The sequence below is a fragment of the Emys orbicularis genome, chromosome 2 (assembly GCF_028017835.1).
Source record: "Emys orbicularis isolate rEmyOrb1 chromosome 2, rEmyOrb1.hap1, whole genome shotgun sequence".
Classification (NCBI taxonomy): domain Eukaryota; kingdom Metazoa; phylum Chordata; order Testudines; family Emydidae; genus Emys; species Emys orbicularis.
In genome coordinates, this window is record NC_088684.1 from 167,013,806 (window position 1) to 167,034,174 (window position 20,369).

Sequence of the window (20,369 nt, forward strand, 5' to 3'; positions counted from 1 at the left end):
GACATCAGGAATCATAATACTCAAAAACCAGTGGGAGAACACTTTAACCTGTCTGGTCATTCTATGACAGACCTGCGGGTGGCTATTTTACAACAGAAAAGCTTCAAAAACAGACTCCAACGAGAAACTGCTGAACTCGAATTGATATGCAAATTAGACACAATCATTTTAGGTTTGAATAAAGACTGGGAATGGCTGAGCCATTACAAACATTGAATCTATCTCCCCATGTAAGTACTCTCACACTTCTTATCAACCTGTCTGTACTGGGCTATCTTGATTATCACTTCAAAAGTTTTTTTTCTCTTACTTAATTGGCTTCTCAGAGTTGGTAAGACAACTCCCACCTGTTCATGCTCTCTGTATGTGTGTGTATATATATCTCCTCAAAATATGTTCCATTCTATGCATCCGAAGAAGTGGGATGTAGCCCACGAAAGTTTATGCTCAAATAAATTTGTTAGTCTCTAAGGTGCCACAAGTACTCCTGTTCTTTTTGCGGATACAGACTAACACGGCTGCTACTCTGAAACCTGTCATTAGATTTATTAGGAACTCGGGAAACTTTTGGGAAAGGGGGAGCCTATACAGGAAGGATAGGCTCCAGCTAAACCAAAATGGAACCAGATTTCTGGCACTTAAAATTAAAAAGGTCATAGAGCAATTTTTAAACTAAGGGCTGGAGGAAAGCAGACAAGGTGCGGAGGAGCACGTGGTTCAGACAGAGACATCCCTTAGGGGAGGATCTATTAATGGAGATCTCAATGTCCTAGTAAGGAGGAGAGTATGGAAGATGATAAAATACAGGTAGGAACTGATGAAAAACAGTCAAATGAAAAAAAGTCCCATTCAATTACATCATGTAATGGCAGACAGCTAAAAGGAGACAAGTTTTTAAAGTGCTTATATACCAATGTTAGAAGTCTAAATAATAAGATGGGTGAACTAGAGTGCCTCATACTAAATAAAGCTATTGACATAATAGGCATCACAAAAACTTGGAGGATAATCAATGGGACACAGTAAAACCAGGGTACAAAATATATCGGAAGGAGAGAACAGGTCGTGCTGGTGTGGGAGTGGCACTATATGTGAAAGAAAGCGTAGAATCAAATGAAGTAAAAATCTTAAATGTACCACAGAATCTCTATGGATAGTAATTCCATGCTTGAATAATTAGAACATAGCAGTAGGGATATATTACCGACCACCTGACCAGGAAGATGATAGTGACTGTGAAATGCTCAGAGAGATTAGAGAGACTATTAAAATTAATAACGCAATAATAATGGGGGATTTCAACTATCCCCATATTGATTGGGTACATGTCACCTCAGGACGGGATGCAGAGATAAAGTTTCTTGACACCTTAAATGACTGCTTCTTGGAGCAGCTAGTCCTAGAACCCACAAAAAGAGAGGCAATTCTTGATTTAGTCCTAAGTGGAGCACAGGATCTGGTCCAAGAGGTGAATATAGCTGGACTGCTTGGTAATAGTGACCATAATATAATGAAATTTAACATCCCTGTGGCAGGGAAAACACCACAGCAACCCAACATTGTAGCATTTAATTTCAGAAAGGGGAACTACACAAAAATGAGGAGGTTAGTTAAACAGAAATTAAAAGGTAAAGCGCCAAAAGTGAAATCCCTGCAAGCTTTTTAAAGACACCATAATAGAGGCTCAATTGAAATGTATACCCCAAATTAAAAAACATAGTAAGAGAACCAAAAAAGTGCCACTGTGGCTACACAACAAAGTAAAAGAAACAGTGAGAGGCAAAAAGAAATCCTTTAAAAAGTGGAAGTTAAATCTTAGTGAGGAAAATAGAAAGGAGCATAAACTCTGGCAACTGAAGTGTAAAAATATAATTAGGAAAGCCAAAAAAGAATTTGAAGAACAGCTAGCAACAATTTTTTTAAGTACATCAGAAGCAGGAGGCCTGCTAAACAACTAGTGGGGCCACTGGACGATCGAGATGCTAAAGGAGCATTCAAGGACGATAAGGCCATTGTGGAGAAACTAAATTAATTCTTTGCATCGGTCTTCATGGCTGAGGATGTGAGGGAGATTCCCAAACCTGAGCTATTCTTTTTAGGTGACAAATCTGAGGAACTGTCCCAGATTGAGGTGTCATTAGAGGAGGTTTTGGAACAAATTGATAAACTAAACAGTAATAAATCACCAGGACCAGGGCCGGCTCTAGGATTTTTGCCGCCCAAGGAAAAACAATTTTGGCCGCCCCCCCCCCGTTTTTTAATTACCCCCACCCCCGGCCCCGCCTCAACTCCGCCCCTTCCCCAAATCCCCAGCCCTGCCTCCTCCCCCCAGGCTCTCAAGCCTGGGAGGGAGAGCAGCGGCGCGCCAAACGGCTGTTTCGTGCGCCGCGGCCACTCGGGATCTCCCCCTCCCTCCCAGGTTTGAGAGCCTGGGAGGGAGGGGGAGACTCCGAGTGGCCACGGCGCGGGCGCCACTTCTCCCCCTCCCTCCCAGGCTCTCAAGTCTGGGAGGGAGGGGGAGCAGCGGCGCGCGAAACGGCCGCTCGGGATCTCCCCCTCCCTCCCAGGTTTGAGAGCCTGGGAGGGAGGGGGAGACTCCGAGTGGCCGCGGCGCGGGCACCACTTCTCCCCCTCCCTCCCAGGCTCTCAAGTCCGGGAGGCAGGGGGAGCAGCGGCGCGCGAAACGGCCGCTCGGGATCTCCCCCTCCCTCCCAGGTTTGAGAGCCTGGGAGGGAGGGGGAGACTCCGAGTGGCCGCGGCGCGGGCGCCGCTTCTCCCCCTCCCTCCCAGGCTCTCAAGCCTGGGATGGAGGGCGAGTAGCGGCGCGCGAGCGGCAGCAGCAGCGGAGGTGAGCTAGGGCGGCCAGGGCACATTTTTAGGGGCGGCATTCTGGCGCCGGCCATGCCGCCCCTAAAAATGTGCCGCCCCAAGCACCAGCTTGTTTAGCTGATGCCTAGAGCCGGCCCTGACCAGGACCAGATGGCAAGAGTTCTGAAGGAACTCAAATGTGAAATTGACTAACTGTAGTCTGTAATCTGTGATTTAAATCAGCTTCTGTACCAAATGACTGGAGGATAGCTAATGTGACACCAATTTTTAAAAAGGGCTCCAGAGGTGATCTCGGCAATTACAGGCTGGTAAGCCTGACTTCAGTACTTAGTAAAGAACAACATTTCAGACACCTAGATGAAAATGATTTACTGGGGAAGAGTAAACATGGTCAATCATGCCTCACTAATCTACTAGAATTCTTTGAGGGGGTCAACAAGCATGTGGACCCAGGGTAATCCAGTGGATATAGTGTACTTCGATTTTCAGAAAGCCTTTGACAAGGTCCCTCACCAAAGGCTCTTAAGCAAAGTAAGCTGTCATGGGATAAGAGAGAAGGTCCTCTCATGGATCAGTAACTGGTTAAAAGATAGGAAACAAAGGGTAGGAATAAATGGTCAGTTTTCAGAATGGAGAGAGGTAAATAGTGGTGTCCTCCAGGGGTCTGTACTGGGCCCAGTCCTATTCAACACATTCATAAAGGATCTGGAAAAAGGGGTAAACAGTGAGGTGGGAAAATTTGCAGATGAAACAAAACTACTCAAGATAGTTACGTCCCAGGCAGATTGCAAAGAGCTGCAAAAGGATCTCTCAAAACTGGGTGACTGGGCAACAAAATGGCAGATGAATTTCAATGTTGATAAATGCAAAGTAATGCACATTGAAAACATAATCCCAACTATATATATAAAATGATGGGGTCTAAATTAGCGGTTACCACTCAAGAAAGAGATCTTGGAGTCATTGTGGATAGTTCTCTGAAAACATGCACTCAATGTGCAGAGGCAGTCAAAAAAGGGAACAGAATGTTGGGAATCATTAAGAAAGGGATAAATAATAAGACAGAAAATATCATATTGCCTCTATATAAATCCATGGTACGCCCACATCTTGAAAACCGCGTGCAGATGTGGTTGCCCCATCCAGGGGTGAAAGTAAGTCCAGTGACTTACAGGTACGCTGGGGCCAGCTCTGGCCCCCGGAAGGGGTGGGGCCTAGGGCGGAAGGGGTGTGGCTGAGGGAGTCAGAGCCAGCCCCAGCCCACCCTGTAAGGTAAGTGCCCCCCTGCCACCGGGGTAGCAACAGCAGCCCGGGGCTCCGGGGGCTATTTAAAGGACCGGGGCGGCAGAGGCAGCTGGAGCCCCAGGCCCTTTAAATAGCCCCTGGAGACCCCTGCTACCCCTGGGCGCTATTTAAAGGGCCCGGGGCTCCCCTGCTTCTACCGCCCTGGCCCTGTAAATAGCCGCGGGAGCCCTGGGGAAACGGCGGGGCTCCCGCGGCTATTTAAAGGACCAGGGCGGCAGAGGCAGCTGGAGCTCTGGGCCCTTTAAATAGCCCCTGGAGTCCCCCACTACCCCTGGGCTCCGGGGACTACTTAAAGGGCCCGGGGCTCCCCTGCTTCTACCGTCCCGGCCCTTTAAATAGCCGCTGGAGCCCTGGAGTAGTGGCGGTGGGGCTGTGGCGGCTATTTAAAGGGCCAGGGTGGTAGAAGCAGTGGGAGCCCCAGACTTGTTAAATAGCCCCAAGAGCCCCACAGCCCTACCCCAGGGCTCCAGCAGTGGGGCTCTGGTGGCAATTTAAAGGGCCTGGGGCTCCAGCCCCTGCTGGGAGCCCCAAGCCCTTTAAATTGCCCCCTGGGGAAGCTGGGCTGCCCCAGTATGGCAAACCGGCTCTTGCAGGTACGCAGTACTGGGGCATACCGGCTTATTTTCACCTCTGGCCCCATCTCAAAAAAGATATATTGGAATTGGAAAAGGTTCCGAAAAGGGCAATAAAAATGATTACGGGTACGGAACGGCTTCCCTATGAGGAGAGATTAATAAGACTGGGGAATTTTCAGCTTGGAAAAGAGACAGCTAAGGGGGATATGATTGAGGTTTATAAAATCATGATTGGTGTGGAGAAAGTAAATAAGAATGTGTTATTTACTCCTTCTCATAACACACGAACTAGGGGGTCACCAAAAGAAATTAATAGGCAGCAGGTTTAAAACAAACAAAAGGAAGTATTTTTCACCCAACACGCAGTCAACCTGTGGAACTCCCTGCCAGAGGATGTTATGAAGGCCGAGACTATAACAGGGTTATAAGATAAAAAAGAACTAGATAAGTTCATGTTGGATAGGTCCATCAATGGCTATTAGCCATGATGGGCAGGGGTGGTGACCTTCGGTTTGCCAGAAGCTGGGAATGAGCAACAGGGGATGGATCACTTGATGATTAGCTGTTCTGTTCATTCCCTCTGGGGCATCTGGCACTGTCCACTGTCAGAAGACAGGATACTGGGCTGGGCTAGATGGATCTTTGGTCTGACCCACTATAGCCGCTTTTATGTTCTTCCTCTCTCTGTGACTCCTGAGCACGGGCGCGAAGAACTGACAGAGTTGCAAGGGCACAGGATGCTATGGGACAGCTGCAGGAGGCCTATTACTCCTGACACGGACCAAGCAGTGCCCACACTCCCACTGCATCATCCTCAGCATGGCAACCAGGACGCCACGCCCTCAGTCAGGTGGTTTCTCCGCGGCACATAATGAGTTGGGGAGGTTGACCGGACCGTAGCTGGGCCCACACCCGGCAACTCCTACTGAGCTCGTCTTCGGTTCCAGGGCCGAGCAGGAGCCCGCGAGGCCGGGGAGCTACCCACCCTCCCAGGGGCGCTTTCTCCTAAGGCCGGGCTCGGCCTCCTTCTGTCCCTGGGGGGAGCCGAGTCCCTCGTGCCACTGGGCGAATCCCCGGGCCTGGGCCACCGCTGCCGGCAGAGGGTCCCGGGCCGGGGGCGGAGTGCCAGCGCGGGAATCCCAGCTTTGCCCCGCCCCTGCCGCGCTCGGGCGCGCGACCGGAAGTGGCGACTGACCCGGAAGTGGCGGTGGCGCAGGGCGATGGCGGAGAAGTTCGACTCGCTGGAGGAGCAGCTGGAGAAGTTCGTGGAGAACATCCGGCAGCTCGGCATCATCGTCAGCGACTTCCAGCCCAGCAGCCAGGCCGGCCTCAACCAGAAGCTGTGAGACCCCCCTCCGCCCCGGTCTCACGCCGCCCCCCTCCGGTTCAGTGGCCCCCGCGCTGTGCGGCTGGGTCGGAGGGTGGCTGAGCCCAACGGAGCAGCGCCAGCCCCTTGCAGGCGCTGTGGGGCCGTGTGGGAAGCGGGTGTGGGGGGCACTTCCCGGAGCAGAGCTGGCCTGTAACAGTCTGTGGGTGGGGTGGGGTGGGGTGGGGAGTCCCGTGGTGCCTCCTAGCCTGCAGGCGCTGTCTCGCCTAGGAATAGTGAGGACGGGTCTGTCCGTGATGGACCAGTGTACAAATTTCAAGTAACACCTGTCACGTGGCGTGGTGATCAGCAGAGAGCAGGTCTCTAACATGCAGTTGCATTGTTGTGTGAAGAGCAATACTTATGTCTAAATAAACTGTAAACTAAACTTTGAAGAATGGTATATTAGCAGTGATTCAACAAGATGCAGTGGTGCCAAGTGTGCAGCCCCACAGGAAAATATACTGATTTCCAAACTTGTTTGTAGTTTGTTCAAATCTGGGACATGTGATTGTAACAATAATCTATTTTGTGACTGCCCTGGTGGGATTCATGATTATAATTTACCTGTTTGGAAGGGACTCATATACTCAGTATGAAGTGTTATGTACTGAAGACCTAGATTTAGAAGTGCATTAGGAACCCAGGGCTACACATGGAGAAGGTGCCATGAGAACCTCCAGAGAACCTTTCCATTCCCTTGTTTATTCATGCAGCCTCTTGTAGGCAGCAACCCAATAACAGTGAGATGAGTTATACATTGTAGCTGAGAAAATATAGAAGGATGTCTGTAACTAATTTGGGTCTGGTTTTATAGCCACATGATTTTTCTCTTCCCAGGAATTTTATGGTTACAGGCTTGCAAGATATTGACAAGTGCCGACAGCAACTTCACGATATAAGCGTACCTTTAGAGGTTTTTGAGTAAGTAACTTTATATCTAGGGAGCAACCTCCACACATCGTCAAATTGAAGAGACAGTTAATCTTGTAGTGTTAGACATTTCCACTGCAGTGTTTGTTTTGTAAATTTGACTTTAAAAATACTTTTTCCTTCAAATTCTTTTGGAATAAGACAAATTATGAATTATCCATTTATTTTCACAACTGTTTATTTTGTCATCTATGTTTGCATAACTCAAGGCTTGGAAAGATCTTATCTAATTCAGTGTCTTGGTACTGTACATAGCTTTCCATCTCACTCTGGTTCTTTATTCAGGATTCAAATCTTGCTTTAGATTACAAGTGACATTTAGTTTGGTTTTTATCAGAGCCCCTGTTTTTGTACACCATAATCACTGCATATTTTTACATAATTGGTAGTCAGCTGTTAATTGGCCCAAACTAGATCAGTAAGAGTATAACAGGTGAATGGCAGAGCTATGTGAGTCAACTTATATTGTTCACTGAGTTAGCACATTAGTCATCCAATTTAATGAATTCTAAATTACCTCAAATGTGACAAGCTGAGAGATGTGTATAGTATTGCTAATTGTAGATGGCTAAACCAGGTGGTCTCAAAACTTTCTTATAATTCAGTCCACATTTTAATAGTTTGAGACCATAACTTTCAGTTTATTTTAATCACACAACATCCTTGTGGCTACTACAGTAATTGTTTCTATGGCCTAGTAAAATTAGGGAAATACTTATGCCTTTTTAGCACTTTCTAATAAAGTAAGTGTGACCTTTTTAAAAGATGTCAACATATCCCTCCCCAGTTCTGTCTACTTAGTTCCTCTTGATCTTCTAGCTGCTTTATTCCTTTCTCCCTGTATACCACTTTGCTACGGTTGTCACATCACTTTGCTTTACTCTCACTGCTGGTCCATTTGCTGATGGTGACTCCTGTTTCTTCTCCAGCTTCCATGTACTTACTGGTGGTCTGGAGAGAGTTAGCTAGTCACATAGTACTGATTCCCAGCACATTCTACAACCCTCTAGACTCTCCACAAGGAAAAGTCTGGACACTTAGAAGCAGCTGGCCATTGAAAACCAGGCAGGTGCTCCTTGGATCACAGTTTGGGAGCTGCTGGCCTAATCCACATATTAGAATGCATGCTTCAGATGGCGGAATCAAAGCATGCTTGTATATTACTTTTACTCAGTGTAATTGAGCTTCTCATTGCTGTATTTAGTGAAGATGAGGAATATCTTAGCCTACATGATACACTTACATGGCATCTTTCATATTTCCAGATACATAGATCAAGGCCGTAATCCCCAGCTTTACACTAAAGAGTGTTTGGAAAGGGCTTTGGCTAAAAATGAACAAGTAAAAGGCAAAATTGACACGATGAAGGTAAGATGGGTATAATGTATTAAAAGTATAATTGTTCTTTATAATAAGAATAGGAACCATATTTAAGTATTTGTAAGCCTTGTCATCTTGTTTGTTTGTCAGATTTTCTTCATAAAATGGATTGCACTGGGGCTTATTTCGAATCTATTTGTTTTAACTGATGCTGCTGCAGCCTGTCTTGTAGTTATGGTCTCTAATTCTATGGTAAGGTTAAATACAAAATCAAACTTTCATTTCTTTAGCCATAACCCACATCTAATCTAATCTTCTTTATACAGTCTGTTCATAGAGCTGCCACCTCTTGTAAAGTGCTTTGATATCTAATGATGGAAAGTGTGCTGTGTAAGAGCTAATTGGTTTTGTTACTACTGCTATTCCATAGACACTGAATATGTGTAATTTCCTTAAGTATGGCTTTGGCGTGCACATTAACCATAAAACAGTTCTAGGAATAGAAAAACATGAAGGATACTCTCTAATTATCTCTTTCTAATAAAGTAAGATGCTTTCTGTTATTTGATAGTTACCCTTGTATGACCCAAACAGTTCACCAAAATTCAGGGTTCTGTGGGTTGTATTGGTCAGGAGAAGAAACTGATGATGGAGCTTGATATCTTCGATGCAGGCCTCTTTATTTACAAAGAATTTAGAGTGTCATGTTTCCCCAAACACAGCAGGAATCGCAGGAGAGAGTTTCTTTGCTCACAGTTCCAAGCCTCTTTCAACCAGCACTCAGCCCAAAAATCTCTCTAGGATTTTATTATGCTCCCAGGCAAGCCTTTGTCCTTGACTTTCTGCTCTTTCGCTGATTTTGTTGTGTGTTCTTGCTGCTTCCCTGTCTCATACACCGCTGCTAAAGCAATACTTAGCAAAGCCTCTCCACCCACATGTGCCTTACATGTGTCCGTGTTTTGGCTGTAGGCTGCTATTGTTCCACCTTTCTGGTTTCGTAAAGGAGTTGAATATTTCTTCCACTTTTCCTGAGTGAAGGACAGCTTTAACCACATCAGTTTCAACAAGGTTTAACCCAACCCATAACAGTATTTTCCCCTTGTGTGATGCTAAAGGGATTAAATCAAACAAAAAAACCCACAACCCTCTTAACCCATGAGTGGAGGACAATTAAGTTTTAGCAGTAACAGCAGTCTGCACTTATTCCCCTTAAATAGAAGCATTGTTATGTTTTCCAAATCTTGTTTGGCCTCATTGCATTTGGAACACTGGTGTGTAGATAAGTTATAGATGTATAACGAAAAACTGTTTTACCTAACAACAAAATTAATAAAATATATTTTACTATCTTCAGTGGGAGATGAGGCACACAGTGGCAGATGATATTAAATGAAAGTTCAAGTTGATGGTTTAAAAAAAAAAGTGTTTGACTTACGGTTCTTGAATTAGTAGTTTTCTTTTCAGTAAGATCATGGGCATCCTATTACATAGTGTTTAATCAGCCTTAGGAATTCATTACTGAAAGATATTGAGACAGTTTATCAAGAAAAAATCGTCAGCTGAAGAATAGCTAGATTTAAATAGGCACAGAGGACAGCAACATGCATGCTACAAGACATAAATTGATCTCCAGGTTTCAGTGGTCTGTCTTCATCCTCATGACTTGTAGCCTTACATACTTGTCTAAGTGCATTCTTTTTATTCTTTCTGAAGTGCTGGGTGTAAGATGCTCCTTTTGGGTAGAATATCAGACTTGGTGAACCTCTTGTGATCTAGCATAATAGTTTTATGTTTAACTATACAAGTTGTATTTCTGATGGAGTGGGTGTGACTGTAGCATGCTGTAAGCTGGCTATATCCAGTTATTGGACACCATAGCACAAGTCAGAGAAGCTCCTAGGCTGCTCTAACTGGTTTCAGGGCTGGGGTAAAGATTCAGGAAGCCATAATGGGTTGGTTCTCAGCATCTTTCCCTCCCTTACTAAAGATTCCCTACCCTTGTCCTGATGATTGTGAGGGAAGAAAACCAGCCATGCTTTGCTAGGTGCTTCCCTGGTCTCAAGCAGTATCAATCAAACTTCTATCCTCTTCTCCCTGCAGCTCCCACAGCCTGGCAGGGAAGTCAGAACTATTCTCTCCTTCCCCTGTGGTGTAGCAAGCAACTACTGGATGAGTTGCTGAGCTGCTGCATCAGGGAAGGGACAGCAGTTGGTCAGAGGAACTTGGCTCACGTCAGAGTTGCTCTTGGGGCTTGAAGAGAAGAGCTAGGCAGCACTAGGGGAAATGGTGGAAAGGGGGCTGATTCAGGCCTCTTAGGGTATGCCTACACTGGAAACTTCAAAGCCCTGCCGCGGGAATGCTCCCGCGGCAGTGCTTTGAAGTGCAAGTGTGGTCGTGCACGAGCGCTGGGGGAGAGCTCTCTCAGTGCTCTTGGTAATCCACCTCCACGAGGGGATTTGTTCCAAGCGCTCGGAGCCTGTCTACACTAGCGCTTTAAAGCGCTCTAACTTGCTGGCTCAGGGGGGTGAAAAATCACCCCCTTCAGCGCAGCAAGTCTGAGCGCTGTAAAACGTAAGTATAGACAAGCCCTTAGTTTACAAGCTTCAGGACATGGTTCAGCACATTTTCAATTAGTAAGTGCCAGTTTTCTTCTTTAAAATGATAGACTCTAGGGCCACAAATTGGACACCCCTGCGCCAGAGCTTATCAAGAGTCCAGTTTCCTTGCGTTTCTTGAATGAGTTTGATTGCTAGTTTAGTTTATAGAAAATACAAAATACTTGAGTTTGCCTCAGCAAATAGATTTCAGGCAGTTACTATGAATACGGGTCTTGTAGGACGTGTTTTTCTGACTTGACTACCATTCAGTGGGGTCAAGGAATGGTAGACCTGGTTGACTATTATTTGCAAATATTTCAGTGAATAACTTATTCTGTTTGACTGGCTCCAGTAAATGGCCAATTTTTTTTTTTTAATATTCTAAAATCTTTTTTTCATTCTAGAAATTTAAAAGCCTATTGATTCAAGAGCTGACTAAAGTCTTCCCAGAGGACATGGCCAAGTACAAAGCTATTCGAGGAGAAGAACCTCCTCCTTAAGACTGCCTTTGGTATGTTCTAAGATGCCTAATATTTTCATGGAACTGATAATCTCCTGTTGTGAAAATTGTTGAGCTCACTGGACAGAGGAAGAACTTAAGTCTTCCTACTAGGTGTGTTCATGTATGTCGTGGTTATTGGCTGTGAGGGAGCCTGATTACAACTCCAAATTTTTTTTTTTTTTTTTTTGGAAGCCATAATGTTTTCCTACAGACTTGTGTCTAAAGATTGCATTTGAAACTTCCTGTGCTAATGTGTTCTTTCCACAAAAGTTGTTTGAGGCATATGTGTGACTTGCAAGCTATTATACATCATTTCCCACAAAGTACACTTCTAGTATGAAAGAATTATTTATATATATATATATAATCTAGTGACAAAGTTCCTCCTCTACCTTGGTGGGTCCCGTGCTTATTGGCAGATTTGCTCGCCTCACAGATTCACCATGTGGGTCGGGAAACAGCCCAGAGACCTTCCCCTCTGGTAGAAGCCACAGTCCAGGTCAATTCCTCTGGTGTCTGATCAGGAGTTGGGAGGTTTGGGGGGAACCCGGGCCCGCCCTCTACTCCGGGTTCCAGCCCAGGGCCCTGTGGACTGCAGCTGTCTAGAGTGCCTCTTGGTACAGCTGCACGACAGCTACAACTCCCTGGGCTACTTCCCCATGGCCTCCTCCCAATACCTTCTTTATCCTCACCACAGGACCTTTCTCCTGGTGTTTGATGATGCTTGTACTCCTCAGTCTTCCAGCAATATGTCTTCTCACTCTCAGCTCCTAGTGCCTCTTGCTCCCAACTCCTCACATGCACACCACAAACTGAAGTGAGGTCCTTTTTAAACTCAGGTGCCCTGATTAGCTAGCCTGTCCTAATTGATTCTAGCAGTTTCCTGATTACTCTAGTGCAGCCCCTGCTCTGGTCACTCAGGGAACAGAAAACTACTCATCCAGTGACCAGTATATTTGCCCTCTACCAGACTCCTGTACCCCACTGGTCTGGGTCTGTCACTCTATCTATAGAATGATCAAGTGCCAGACTGTGGATAAATACACTTCTTTTGGAAGCTAGTTATACTTGATTATTAAAATAGGCTACAGCCTATCTCATGGGGGGAAGTAAGAATTGACTGCTATTACCTAGCTGTTCCTGACAGTTTATAAAAGCATGACTGGACAGGACTCTTTTCTTTTTGCTAAATTTCTGCTGAAATGGAAATCCATTGCCAGGTGCTGTACTTCCATGTAACTTTGTCAACCACAACCAAAAAGTCCCCTTCAGACCTGTGAATGGAAGGACAGGTGGCTGAGGATGGAAAAACTGAATTTTCAAGGATGGCCTCCCAGCAGTGCTTTATATTTTGTACAGCATTTGATGCAGAAACAAATCTTTTATTAAGTGTATTGCATTTTCTTTGGGCAAAATATATAATAAACACTTTGAAGTGAATTTTGTAGCTAGTTCGTCTAGTATGTTTCTGTTCATTCCATCCCAATATATTTTTATATAAGAAAATAATAGAGAAAGCTTGTACAAATTAGCACAAGGCTCAGAATAATAGAAATCATGTTAGCATATTTAAATCTTTTCAGAAGTCGTAGATTAATTAGACTGAATTACACCTGAAAATAACTTACTTGGGATAATCTTTGTTTTTAACCAAAAATTTTAAAATTCTCTCATGGTAGGTAACTTTCTTGATTATAGTGGTATGCATTTAAGTGGTCCCAACTAGGTTTTGAAACTAGTTTCATTTGAGATTAATAGGTCATGTAGTTACATGTTCACAGCTATTGTTTATTGTAGGTGCTCCTTCTTGCAGGAAAGATTAGTTTAACAGGATCACCATGCAGTGCTGTACTGTACATAGTGAAAGGCTAGCTTCACAGTGGAAAAGGCTGAAAACGTCCCTACTTTTACCGTGTTAGGGAGGCGTTCAAATAGTAGCAGATATGCCTTTTGTTATAATACTTAACATTTCACTGATGTTGGTCTGTATATTGAGATTTAATTTCAGTTTGTTTAAAATCTTGCTGAATTATTTGATCGCACTTGTTACCGTAAAGCAGCTCACTTACCAACAGCATAAATAGAGAATACAAATGTTATGTTTGCATTTGTTTCAAGTCACTTATATAACTCATGAATGCCACACTTGCACATGCAGCACCTGCATGTATTCTGTATATGCTATGAGCTTTACAGCAACTGTTCTAGCTCCTGTTTATATTTAATAAAACTAGAAACAACAATGTTGGTGGTACAAGTTTTCTTAATTAACAAAAGAGATGGTAGGAATACAGTGAGTTAAGAGTATGTATACTTATTGCAATCTGGAATTTTATACCGCTTTAAGTTACATTCATTTATTTTTAGCCAGATCATCTTTCTTGGTTTATCCTTCCTCAAATGGTTCTTTATCAATCTGAAACAAATAAGTTCCCTTTCCGAATTCTTTTCTAATCAACCACAATGAGTATTTGCTTTCTCACTATAGTTAGCGACTATCTTATTTATAGTAATAAATTTTAAACATATCTACTTTGTTTAATTTCAGTCAACTTACACATTTACATAAAACTAATAATTTAGGGAGTGTCGCCATTTTGAAATTACACCTGAATCCAGTTTTTAAATCAGAACCGAAATCTTTCAGTTTGAAACTGTTCTCAAAGATGCAATGGATCCAACTCTGTGTCATTACCTCTTGAATTTTGAATCTATTTTGGTTTATAAAACTTTGTGGTAAAGAATATAAACATAAAATAATATAGAATACAAACACAATCTTCCACTTACCTCCAAGGAACACTTTTGTTGTTGTTCATGGAGACAAGCAGTATGTTCTCCCAGTCCCCTGGAAAGACTTGTTTAATTGTTTTCCTTATTCTTGTCTCACATGGTTTAAAAATGCCCTGTAAGAGAAAAATGTGATTATGGTGTATCTCTAGCTAACCAATGATCTGACTATTTTGTCACTTACTCATGATGTTCCCTATTGGGACCAAAATCTAGTTCTGTATATACAATCATAGAAGACTAGGGTTGGAAGAGGCCTCAGGAGGTCATCTAGTTCAACCCCCTGCTCAAAGCATACTCAATACTCCAGGTGTGGCCTCACCAGTGCTGAATAGAGGGGAATAATCAGGGGTCTGTAACATCTCAAGTGTTTGTTTACCTAGTTACTGGAGAGGTCTGGGTTTTCTAGTACCATCCTCGCTGGTCAGAAATGTGCTTACTTGGTTAGCTAATACCTGGTGTGTTGCTATTCTGCCAAGGCGAAGCCTACTTTGGTTCATACCTCCAAGGCTTACAAGAGTAAATCTGAAAAATGATTTAAAAGTAAATAAATAAATAAAGTACATCTTGAATTCTAGACATTGACTTGTCTTTCAGCCTTGGCAGAAGGGGGTGGGTTGTTCGGCAGCATTCATACTATGAATTCTACCAAGAAACCTGTTTTGCCTAAGACAGAATAAATTGGAAAAATAAAACAAGCTTTTTAATCAAAATATAAAATATTGCTGTTTGAGGGAGACAGGCCAGCCTACATTTTTAGACACCTTTAATATTAAAATCTTGTACAACTTTTATACTTTCAAACATTTAATGATATTGGCCTGTGAAAGGTGTCATTTATTTGGTCCACTCCTTCCTTCAAGATCAATTAAATAGTGGCAGTTCTCCATGCATTGGGCAGGCTGTTTCTTTGTATACCATCAGTAATTGCTTCCAAAATAAACAAGGATACAGATTTTAAAAGAAATTATCATTACACCTGTCAGGGTGTGGTGCTTTATTTTTCAAGTCATTGTTTGGTAATTCTTTCTGAAAATTTTCATGTTCTGTTTGTGCTGAGTTAACTCTTTTGAATGCTTTTGAGCTTATTCAGATAAGAGTAATAGTTTATTCTTTTCTGATTCTACCTGTCCTTTTTCCATGTAAACTTCAGTTGAATGCAATAATGCTTCAGCAACTTTCGTCTTTGTGCATTTCAAATGAAAATTACCCCCCCCCCCCAAAAAAACACCCCAAAACAAAACCCACATTAACACAGGAACAGGCATCTATATGTGATAATAAGTAGTCTAAGTCTTCTGGCTTTGTTTCCATGTTCAAAGTACTCTTGCTTAGCATACAATTTAGCCAGTTTTATTGGTTAGCATGGTGAGCAACTAACTTCAAAAACAAAACTCTTAATTTGAAAAACAGGCCTGCCTAAACTTTTGCATGTAAGGAAATGAACAATTAAGCTGCCCACACAATTGAGTTAAAGTACAGAAATGCATATATCATCACAACTTAGTGTAATCAAAATTTCAGAACAATTATCTTATCCAAGAGGTGTAACTTGAATTTGAAAGCAAGGAGGTTTTTTGTTTGAAGTTACAAGCTGAGAGGTCAATATGGCCTGAGCTACAGAGAAGCGTGTTTTATTTTGTTGTTGTTTTTTATATAATCGCCTCCAACCAGGGTAGATGGATGGATTGGTTTAAGCACCAATTAAAATCAGCAAGTAGAAAATCTTGATTATAAATAAATTGTAATCATGTTTTCCATTTGTATTTTGTAGTTCTTTTCCTAAGTGTTTTTCATTGCTGATTTAATTTAAAACTAAATGCAGTTTTTACACTAGATTTGACACCACTTTTGTTAACCAGGAGGATACATTAACTATACATTTAACATACATTTGTTCAGATTCTTGATTTCTGCATTTTTATTGTTAAATTTACTAGATAATTAACTTTTTACTTGTGATTTGTATCAAGCTTCATTTGGATGGAAACTGGAATTCAATTAAATTGTACAGACAGCATTTTAAGTTTTATTAACTAACAAATGTACTGGATACATACAACCGATGAAACAAAGTGTTTCTGTACATCAGAGCTGAAAGTACTGACATTTGAAACAGAATATTAGCATTAACTCCATTGTAAAGAGTGAAAATGATGTATGTATTTTGTGCACTACATGACAAAATGTACCATATTTATAAAGCTTGACCTTAAGTTAGCTGTTTTTCCCCTGGATCTGTGTATAAAAACCCCGTTTTTAACTCATTACTTAAAGTTTGTGAAGAGGTCTCATTGATTCAGTATCTCTTGTATTTATTTAAATGATGAATAGATTATACTATGTTTAGGGCTTAACACCAGCTTGCCATAAATTCAAATGTAACTGTAAAAGGATTACTTTCTAAATTAAAACTTTAAATTTAAATTTGTTATAAATCAATTTATACAAAAAATCACTGATTTTTATCTGATTTTCAAATATTCTGCAGTCTGTGAAAACATTCTCCTTTTTGCCCAAAGAGTAAATCTGGTAATTTTCACACCAAACAAATTTTCCAAGCCAAAGTTATAGGAAGCTTGCCTTGACATTCCTATGAAGGAGAAGCACCTCTCAATAATAATAATAATAATTAATAATAAGTTTACATATTGCAAGACTTCCCCCCCCCCCCCTGTATTTTGAATGCTTATGTAGATGTGTCCTGCCTGCTAGATAGGAGCTCCTCTGTTAGGGCTTGTCAGTAATAATGTAAATATCTACCATCAATCAAACATTGCCCCTTCCCCCTCATCTCATAAGACCCTCTCCCTTGGGGTATTACTTCTGGGGCAGAGATTGGCATGTGGCTGGAAGGAAGGGGTGGCATATGACTCCACTAAGAATGCCACTCTTCCCCCCCCCCCCCACCTTGCTACCCTTTACAAATTGGTGTCTGTCCCAGCCCTGTATGGTCACTCCTGCTTTTGGAGAGGTCTATCAGGGCAAATTTCAGGGTGGGATGACCTGTCTGGAAGTGTTGTGCTCCCTCTATGAACTCCTCCCACTGCTCTATACCAATCCGAGCAGATTCCAGCCCCACAGGACATTCTGGAAGGGAAATGTGTACCAATCAGAATAGGTATTGCACAAGTAGCTAGGCCAGATACTCCGCCCTCTGGAGTTTAACAATTGGCTGGTCAGCAGCATTACGCCTGGAAGCCTATTCCACGCAGCAAGGAGCTATCTTGTTTCAAGGGTGTGTTTTCAGAAATCATGGAAATGCTGAGAAGAAACATGGCAGCCTTTACCACCCCTGTGAAAACTAGGAGATTCGTTTTAGCTCTAAGGGTGCTAAATAGCTCACAAAGTGCTACATTAGCAACAGTTTTGAGGAGGAGGGAGTGGCCACGGGTATCCCTTTGGCCTAACTGTTGGCTGGGTACACTGGAACCTGACAGCAAGACCCATGCTATTGAGAGTCAGACTGAGTGTGATGCCCGCCCACCATCTGAACCTGTGGAGGAAGGCAACCAAGTTTCCTTGGAGTCACCATCGGACAAAATGAATGAAGAAGATGTTGCTCTGGTAAATAGACTATACAAGTGGAAGTTGGGGGGGGGGGGGGGGGTTGTAATGGGGTAGGAAATGACCTGCGGTTTTGTAAATCTAAAATAGGACTTAAAGCTATTTATTTTTTGAAAAATCTGGGACCAGTTTGCCATCACCTTTCTAGAGGCCTTTGAGAATCCCCTAGGACATCCTGGAACAGATTCACTCTCAGTGGGTGTATTATCTTGAATCAGCTGGGTGGATGTTTTTTTTTTTTTTTTTATGCCTCCAACAGAGATCAAGAGGCGACCCTGGATAAGAACAAAATGGAAGAATGAGCCAGCTTGGACCCTTGGATGGTGTGGGTTCACAATGTCCATTTTCCACAGCAGGGGCTGTAAAAATGATGTGTTAAACCATGTGATTAAAAGATTTTTGTTTAAATTTGATTGTGACCCCTCCATACTAGTGTTTGTAAAAGACTTTACAACCAACAGCCATGTGTACACAGGTGGCTCTGTTAAAGAAAATATTACATCTCCAGGGAAGTCGGGAGCTTCAGAGGCATGAAGCTTCTTTTTCAAGCAGCCAAAAAACATAGTAATTCTTTGAATAGAAGACAGGTAACAGGTTCGATTTCAGAGCAAGATGCTTACACATACCAGTACAAATACGTTTAAAAAAAAAATAAGACTGTTACTTCAGATGTGATGCATAATTGCAGGCAGTGGTTTTAAGTGGATATGCAGCAGCTCTCCAAACACAACAGTGCTTTTAAGTACATCTTAACAGTGATAAACATTCTACGTAAATATGCTTGGGCCTAAAAGACAAGATGGGTGGTGAAATATCCAAGGTCTTTATAACTATTTTCAGGGACAGTTGTGTACCTTGAAAATTACAAACCAATTGGGGGAAAGAATTTTTAAACAAACCTTTAAGCAAATTGTTAAAGTAACATGTCCACCAGTTTGTTACTAATGAAGTCAAAGCAGGGGTTGTGGAGTGGTTTAATAAAACTTTAAAATCTAAGACTGGGATATATATTACAACCAACAATACCTTTCACTACATTGATGTGTTACTGGAGTTTATAAAGAGTTACATGTAGTTCTTTGAAAACTTTGATTGTATCAGACCTTTTGATGTTAACCCCTCAAATTCTCTAAAAGTATGGAAAATGGTTTATGGAGAATGTTTTAAAATAAATCAGATTGCTTCCTCGTTTAGAGAAGGCCACTGTATTTAAAAACAAAAGGAGCTTTTGAAAAAGGCTATGAACAAACTTTTATCACTGAAATATTCGTAGTGGATGAAGCCTTAACCATGGGCCAGAGAACTGTATACCAATTAAAAGATTATGGAGGTGAGACAGTTACTGGATTTTTTTACCCTGAAGAATTACAAAAAGTTAACCCACAACAGGATAGGATTTACAGAATTGAAAAAGTCGTAGCAGAGAAAGAGAGGGTGAGGACAGAAGTGGCTACTGGTGAAATGGTTGGAGTGGCCTGATAAATTTGTTGGGTGGAACACATTTTCAACTCTGACATTTAGTTGCAAAAGAAAATAATTATTTCTGTAAAGAGAGGAAAAAATGAATGATGGGGGTTTTTCTATCGCTTTGTGTAGCAATTCCAGCTCTAAGTTTTTTCTTCAAAACAGTAGCTTGAACTTTGCAGTACAGCAAGTTAAGCCCTTGGATCTCGCAGAGACCTCGGAGGATAATGGAAATACAATACCCCCACAGCTGGAGCAGTGTCAATGAAGCTACCCCTTCTGAAATTGCCTTTGGAGAGAAAAAATGGAGTTTCAACCTGTGACAAGGCTGTTACTTGTCCGTACCCAAATTACTGGATTATATGAATAATACTGTGGCTAATCATCCAGGGGAGCTACCAGAGGTGGTCATGAAGTATGACCCTGCGGGTACAAAAGTTAGACTTAAATCCTCTGATGTTGCTTATGCTTTTCTATAGACAGGGAGCTAGCTAATATACAGTAACTCCTCACATACCGTCCTCCCGCTTAACGTTGTTTCAAAGTTACGTCGCTGCTCCATTAGGGAACATACTCGTTTAAAGTTGTGCAATGCTCCCTTATAATGTCATTTGGCTGACTTTACAAGGGAGCATTGCACAAGTTCCTCTTCTCCACCTCTTTCCCCCTCACTTCCTTCCTCCCTCCTTCCCAGCACTTCCGCTTAGGACTTTCTAGGACGGAGGGAGCGAGCGGGGAAGCTGCCCCCCACCCGACAGGGCCACCTGGAATGCAGGGGCTTTAGGGGCTGCAGGGCCCTGGGCTAAGGGGGCCCTGGCCTGCAGCTCTAAAGCCCCTTTCGGAATGTGGCCCTGCAAGCATGGGCTAGAAGACTCAGGAGGAGCAAGGGCAGCCGCGTGGCCAGCGGCCGAAGAGAAGCGGCTCTTTCCTCTTAAAAGCCGTCCGGAGAGAAGCGGCACTTTGAAGGGGAAAGCGCTGCTTCTCTCCGGCCATGCACTGCCCCTGCTCCTCCTGAGTCCTCCGGCCCGTGCTCGCAGGGCCGCATTCCGACAGGGGCTTTAGAGCTGAAAGCCAGGGCCCCCTTAGGCCAGGGCCCTGCAGCTCCTAAAGCCCCTGCGTTC

At 43.0% G+C, this 20,369-nt stretch overlaps 1 protein-coding gene across 4 annotated transcripts; it reads left to right on the plus strand.

The window, feature by feature from the left end:
• Nucleotides 1–5,910: 5,910 nt before the first annotated feature.
• Nucleotides 5,911–19,301, plus strand: MED10 (mediator complex subunit 10). Of its 4 annotated transcripts, none has more exons than XM_065397740.1 (5): nucleotides 5,911–6,051; nucleotides 6,916–6,999; nucleotides 8,274–8,376; nucleotides 11,330–11,436; nucleotides 18,044–19,301. In XM_065397740.1, exons 1-4 carry the CDS (start codon nucleotides 5,930–5,932, stop codon nucleotides 11,423–11,425), a joined length of 405 nt encoding a protein of 134 aa, XP_065253812.1. In that variant the 5' UTR covers nucleotides 5,911–5,929; the 3' UTR covers nucleotides 11,426–11,436; nucleotides 18,044–19,301. The 4 variants fall into 4 exon arrangements, with proteins under 4 accessions (XP_065253812.1, XP_065253810.1, XP_065253811.1 ...); XM_065397738.1 differs by lacking the exon at nucleotides 18,044–19,301 and adding an exon at nucleotides 12,125–16,513; XM_065397739.1 differs by lacking the exon at nucleotides 18,044–19,301 and adding an exon at nucleotides 12,648–16,513.
• The last annotated feature ends 1,068 nt before the right edge of the window (nucleotides 19,302–20,369 follow it).

Excerpts from the sequence above, each read along its gene's own strand:
- MED10 (XM_065397740.1), top strand. The coding sequence starts at position 5,930 with ATGGCGGAGAAGTTCGACTCGCTGGAGGAGCAGCTGGAGAAGTTCGTG. Across the intron at positions 7,000-8,273 it reads GTACCTTTAGAGGTTTTTGA|ATACATAGATCAAGGCCGTA; the intron begins GTAAGTAACTTT and ends TCATATTTCCAG. Across the intron at positions 8,377-11,329 it reads GCAAAATTGACACGATGAAG|AAATTTAAAAGCCTATTGAT; the intron begins GTAAGATGGGTA and ends TTTTCATTCTAG.